General features: G+C 41.0%; 1 protein-coding gene across 1 annotated transcript; it reads right to left on the bottom strand.

Moving 5' to 3' along the window:
- Nucleotides 1-769: 769 nt before the first annotated feature.
- Nucleotides 770-5,932, bottom strand: grk1a (G protein-coupled receptor kinase 1 a). Its single transcript, XM_057830302.1, is given in 5 exon segments — nt 770-1,000; nt 1,081-1,177; nt 1,400-1,454; nt 1,457-1,520; nt 3,893-5,932. Coding segments are annotated over 5 exon segments (825 nt in total). The 5' UTR covers nt 4,271-5,932.
- Nucleotides 5,933-6,754: the final 822 nt, after the last annotated feature.

The following is a 6,754-nucleotide window of genomic DNA, read 5'->3' as shown; positions in this document are numbered from 1 at the left end:
ATCAAAGTTGTGCATAATGTAAATGACTAAGAATAGAGTAAAAAAAAAAAAGTTTATACACTCATGTAAAGCTGTCGGAACACGAGGGGTGAATGAAGAGGACGCCGGGATATACACATACACATACAGTAAAGGTCCCTCTTAGCCAATTGGATGCCAGGAATGCTAGGCAATAGCCAATCACAGAACAGCTATAATTATGTTACATTCAGTAAACTCTGGGAACTGCGAGTATTAGCCACACTGTATTTTTGCCTTTCTTATCCTGAATTTCTTTCGTAACAAGAGGCAATATTTTCCCATTAAGGTGTATCTTAACCTTGCTCATCTGTGGAATGATACTGATGTGAGTTGAGACGCTTTGTGCACATGAAGTAGAGAGGTGATAAAGTCCAGGGCTTGGGGCCAGATGTGTGTTCCAGCGGGGCCCCACACAGTCAACTCGCTATAGATTCCTATCTCGACCATCTCCCCCTGCCAAGGATGGACACGTTCCCAGAGGCAAACTAGTAAAAAAAAAAAAAAAAAAAAAAAAAAAAGGGTCTTTGTCTTCCAATTGCATGCCTTTAACTGTGAAAAAAGGCCCGATGTCATCAATGTTCTTGGCGTAAGCCGTCTTGGAATCTGGCACAAATGGCGGCAGAAAAATCATAGAAGAGAGTATTAGACTTAAATGGTTCAAATCTTAGCTCAAAGTTCAACAGAACGGAGGTGTAAAATGACCAGATGTTGAACTTCACAAGCAAAATGGAAAACATGCTAGATTCAGTTATGTTTTAACTTGCTTGTCTTCTAAACTGGCATTAAGCTTTCTGCAGTTGATGTCACAAAAGAAAGTGTGTGCCCTGATCTCGTCACACAACCAGTTGTTGATGCCCAGCCTCTTGTCCACCTCTTTGAACAACATACCCTCACACATAGAGCGGGCCTTCTCGCTAAAACTATCTAGGTAGATGACGGGATCATTCAAAATACGCTTCTTCACCACCTTGCACGCTACCTGTGAAGAAATGTATATTAAAGGGCAGATGAAGAGTTGAATTTTTGAGAATTTTGTTTTGTATTGAATGCATCATTTGCGCTCTCAAAACTCATATCGATGATCTGTGATGCATAGTGATGGGCTCGTGGTTCGTCAACGCCTGGAATATTCTCATGCACATTATATATGTGATATCTGAAAATGTAATGGAGTAAAGTTAGGGCTCTAATTTATTTCGGCCCTGAACTTAATTCAGGCATATTCAAGCAAGCACAACATTCATAACTATCTGAAGAATAGCAACTGTCTCATTAAACTCAACCACAAAAACTAAATGATGAAGTTACATTTAAAGCACCCTCTCAACTTTTCAACTATTTGAATGGAAGGTTGCAAAAGTAGGGAAAAGCGTTGGACCTCAGGTCTCCCCAGTTCATGAGGGTCATGACCAGACACAGCTCTGTTTTGGACTGTAAGTCAAGGAGACAATGAACCTGCAGTAAACTCACGCCAAGATTCTCTTCTCCACCATCACACCCTGCAGGATACAACAATCAAATTTAGCAGAAGGTGAATTAGTCACCAGCCAGTCGCAAGGCACTTTAAAGTGCCTGTGACACTATAAAAAAAAATCTTAAAATGCATTATTATGTGAATTAAAAATCATTTTGAGACAATTTGACTATATACAACAACTTGGCATAGTGCAGATGACGAGAAATGAATCTATTAATCTGCCGTTTAGCCCCGCCTGTCATTATTGCTAAATAAATTGTATGGGCATGACAAATAACAGTTTTGTGCTAAATGGAATATGAATATTAAAAATGCATTTATTCAGTATGACAATGCTAAATTTTTTACCAACAATCTTTTTATTTTTTATTTTTCATTTTTTTTTCACAACATAACAAAAATACAATAACATGTATTAAACAAACACAAACACATCAAAATACTCTGTCTCTTAGTTGGGGGTCAAGATAATGAGTTCTAGTCTATTTCAATTCACTATATTGCAAAAAGGGGGAAAAGATAGACCCCCACACACATTTCTATTCTATTGATTACTGCAGAGGGCTACTGTTTACATATCCCCGGGCTCTTCCATCACACATGACAGATCTGTTCTTGACACATAATAAATGAAGGGGTCCCATATCTGATGAAAATGATGCTGTTGGTGTTTTATTGTATAGGTAATTTTCTCTAAGGGGAGCGTTGAAGATAACTCAGACAACCACCTGCTCAGTGTAGGTCTCCTGGTGTTCTTCCATGAGAGGGCTACTACTCTCTTTGCTGTCAGTATACTTAAATCTACAAATACTCGTTGATTCTTTTTAATCTTCAATTTATCTGGGTATAAACCTAATAAAAACAGCTGTGGAATTAAGGGTACTTGAATTTGTAAAATATTTTGAAAACATTGTTTCACTTCTTGCCAAAATTTTTGTATTTCTGTACATTGCCAAATACAATGGAAAAGTGTACCTTTTGCTTTTTCACACTTAATACAAGTATCTGGTATAGCACTGTTATATCTGTTAAGTTTTTCTGGGGTTATATACGTTCGCATCAACCAATTGTATTGCAGTAGTCTTAGGCGGGTGTTAGTAGTTCTCAGTTGTGCTTTAGTACATGCCTCCTCCCACTTTTCCACTGAGAGATCTTCCTCCAGGTCCTCCCTCCATGCCCCCAGTCGTCCTGCAGATGATTCTGTGCTTCCGTCTACCAGGCGTTTATACATTTTGGAAATTAAACCCCTCCTTAAACAATTATCATTCATTAGTTTTTCTGTGGTAGACATTTCGGGAAAGCATAGCATTTGATTTTGGTGCGTTCTGATGAAATTTCTCAACTGTAGATATTTAAAAAAGTGATTACGTGGTATATTAAATTTATCAACTATTTCTCCAAATGTCATCAGAACCTTTTGCATGTTGTAAAGATCTCCTATTTTTCTTAGTCCTTTGGAAGCCCAAGATTTAAATCCCCCATCTGTTTTCCCTGGAGGGAAGGATTCATTTCTCCATATTGGGCTGAAGGCAGAGAGAGAGGACGTTTCTCCCAGATATTTTTTAACTTGATGCCACACTGTAATCATATTTTTTACTATAGGATTTTTTGTATTCTTTTTTAGGATTTTAGTGCTTGCTGAGTATAGGTATGTAGGAAGGGGCATACTTAGTTGGAGTTCCTCCATTTATGACAATGCTAAATTACTGCATAATGGTCAAAACTGCCGACTTCTTAAACCTCCCGAACGGTATATGCCACCGGAGTTAGTCTGGCTTTTGTCATTTCCCTGGCCGGCTTCAGAGACAGAGGAAAGAGCATAAACAAAACAGGAGGCGTGAAAGCTAGGCGACATGCTAATCTGAACTGAGGGGCTCATCCAAGTCTTTTCCTCACCTTTTCCTAAATGAAAAATCACACAAAACTACCCCGACTCATGTCACGCTCGGTGGTGGGGTTGATTGTCTTCACCGATCAGCCAGCCCCCAGCGGCGAGCAAGTTTCGGCTCGTCGTTCTGCTTCGGCAGGCAGGTAGTGCTTGTTGCCGGGGACGCAGAGGGGAACGAACGCCGAAAATATCGCATTCTCGGTGGACAAACTGGCCGACATCGAAGCGCATGGCTGCCAGAGCCCAAGCTGAATATAGCGCTCTCTAAACGGGCACACGGAGAGGGCCGAATTTTTGATACAATCGAGAACCGGAGACAAGCGGAGGGCTCCCCGGGCCCAAGGTGAGGATAGCACTCTATAGGCGTCAAATGGAGGCAACAAAATATTGTCCTGTAGGCCAAGTTTGAGACCGCTGTCCTAATCGTTCATGAAAGGGTTAAAGTCAGCTTTGTGTACCACTATATTATGTGGATCTAACAGTTGAGTTATATTTTGTTTCGATACCTCATTGCCTCTTCTCTTCTTCAGCCTCTTCTTGTTGAGCTTTTTACATGCGTACAGTTTCCCTGTGGCCGTCATCTGACAGGCAGAGATCTCCTCGAAGCCCGCTATTTCCAGCACACGAAAGTCCAGAAACAAGTCTTCTCCAATAGACTGCAACTCCAGTCACTTTCATTGCAGAAACCTATTCAGATAGATGCTCTCTAGTAAAAAAAAAAAACAAGTGTTGGGTACTTCTTTGAGAAACTCAATCAAATAATCCAAAGTTTCACTGCAGACGTCGTCCCCAGCTTTCTGGTATTGGTCTCTTACGTGATGTTGTTGTGATGCTTTACTGACAAAAACGGTCAGAAATACTTTACACCAGACTCCATGTACCATGACAAGATCTTGCTTGTTTTCTTCACCCTCTCTTTATCTTCTGACAACTTCGCAATATCCTTCCACAGGACCCTTTTAATCATTGTGGGAGTCTAAGAACTCTTGAAAAAGATATCTGCTCCACACAGAACATCTGAAAGCCCTAATCTAATGTCTCTCTGAGACCCTCGCACACAGTGATGTGCGGCAGCTTGAGGCGAGAATGGTATTTCTTGTCTCGGTTGTTTGCAGGGTTGGCGGTGCCATCGAAACTCCCACGAGCTGAAGTGTATGCGGAATAGGCCACCACTGTTGTCAGGCCACAATGGATGGAGGATGGTAGAAGGGTAGACAAGAGGGGAAAGATCTGTAGAAGAGGCTGGAAAATGATTGGGGAGTGCGGGCAATAATAGCGTGTACAACAAAGTTGGGTTCAAGCAGCGAGGCCGTCTAAACCTGAGCGTCCTTCCTCTCAAACATTCGTTTCTGCCTGATGCATCATTTATCTAAGGCTTCAGCCACAGTGAGTTTATCCTCCATTAACCTATACAATGTGAAGGACAGAAGCCCAGCGATGAAATTCAGCATGTGCTGGTTTCTGTACCAGCAACACCATTACCAAAACACAACAAATTTAGCAGAACCTTGTAGCAGGGAGCGAACACTGGACATGATAAGCAATGGTGATTGTACACCGTATAATTCTATAAACTTCTAACCATCCAAAAGACTTTAAAAGATCCCTTATTATCACGATAGTTGAGCAACTAATTTCAAGTTGTAAACAGGATTACAGTGGACCCCCACAGTCAAAGTTCTGACTCACAGATAAACTTTTTTTTTTTTTTTTTTTAAATTAAAACAACCGCAAAATAGGTTCTTTATTAGAATTCACCAGTCCCTTCAATGTCACTTGTTTTGTCCCATCCCACAAATCCATAATCACACAGATCAACTACTGTTCGAGTTACCTTTGATGTAGCACTTCATTTAAACTACAGTGGGGCAAATAAGTATTTAGACAACCACCAATTGTGCAAGTTCTCCTACTTGAAAAGATTAGAGAGGCCGGTAATTGTCAACATAGGTAAACCTCAACCATGAGAGACAGAGTGTGGGGGGGAAAAAATCACATTGTTTGATTTTTAAAGAATTTATTTCCAAATTAGAGTGGAAAATAAGTATTGGTCACCTACAAACAAGCAAGATTTTTGGCTGTCAAAGAGGTCTAACTTCTTCTAACGAGGTCTAACGAGGTTCCACTCGTTACCTGTATTAATGTCACCTGTTTTAACTCATTATCCGTATAAAAGACACCTGTCCACAATCTCAGTCAGTCACACTCCAAACTCCACTATGCCCAAGACCAAAGAGCTGTCGACACCAGAGACAAAATTGTAGACCTGCACCAGGCTGGGAAGACTGAATCTGCAAAAGGTAAAACGCTTGGTGTAAAGAAATCAACTGTGGGAGCAATTATTAGAAAATGGAAGACATACAAGACCACTGATAATCTCCCTTGATCTTGGGCTCCATGCAAGATCTCACCCCGTGGCGTCAAAATGATAAGAACGGTTAGCAAAAATCCCAGAACCACACCGGGGGGACCTAGTGAATGACCTACAGAGAGCTGGGACCACAGTACCAAAGGCTACTATCAGTAACGCATTGCGCCGCAGGGACTCAAATCCTGGACTGCCAGTCGTGTCCCCCTGCTTAAGCCAGTACACGTCCAGGCCCGTCTTCGGTTCGCTAGAGAGCATATGGATGATCCAGAAGAGGACTGGGAGAATGGTTTATGGTCAGATGAAACCAAAATAGAACTTTTTGGTAGAAACATAGGTTCTCGTGTTTGGAGGAGAGAGAATACTGAATTGCATCCAAAGAACACCATACCCACTGTGAACCATGGGGGTGGAAACAGAAAATCTGTGGAGAGAGTTGAAAGTCCGTATTGCCCAACGACAGCCCCAAAACATCACTGCTCTAGAGGAGATCTGCATGGAGGAATGGGCCAAAATACCAGCAGCAGTGGGTGAAAAGCTTGTGAAGAGTTACAGAAAACTTTTGGCCTCCGTTATTGCCAACAAAGGGTCCATAACAAAGTATTGAGATGAACTTTTGGTATTGACCAAATACTTATTTCCCACCATGATTTGCTAATCAATTCTTTAAAAATCAAACAATGTGATTTTCTGTTTTTTTCCCCCACATTCTGTCTCTCATGGCTGAGGTTTACCCATGTTGCCAAGTACAGGCCTCTCTAATATTTTCAAGTGGGAGAACTTGCACAATTAATGGTTGATTAAATACTTATTTGCCCCACTGTAGTTAGGGATGACCATCACGTACTGCTGTACATTCATGCATTATCTCTATACCACTGTTATGGGTCCATGTCAAATTACGTGAAAAGAAACACAAATGCATGAGGTTTTTCTTGTGAAATTCATGATATAAATATTTTCTATATTTTAATATACAAATCCAGAATGTGAACAACTG

Source organism: Corythoichthys intestinalis, chromosome 1 (genome assembly GCF_030265065.1).
Source record: "Corythoichthys intestinalis isolate RoL2023-P3 chromosome 1, ASM3026506v1, whole genome shotgun sequence".
NCBI classification, from domain to species: Eukaryota; Metazoa; Chordata; class Actinopteri; order Syngnathiformes; family Syngnathidae; genus Corythoichthys; species Corythoichthys intestinalis.
Note: the sequence above shows the minus strand (reverse complement) of the source record. Positions and strands in the feature narration are given on the sequence as shown.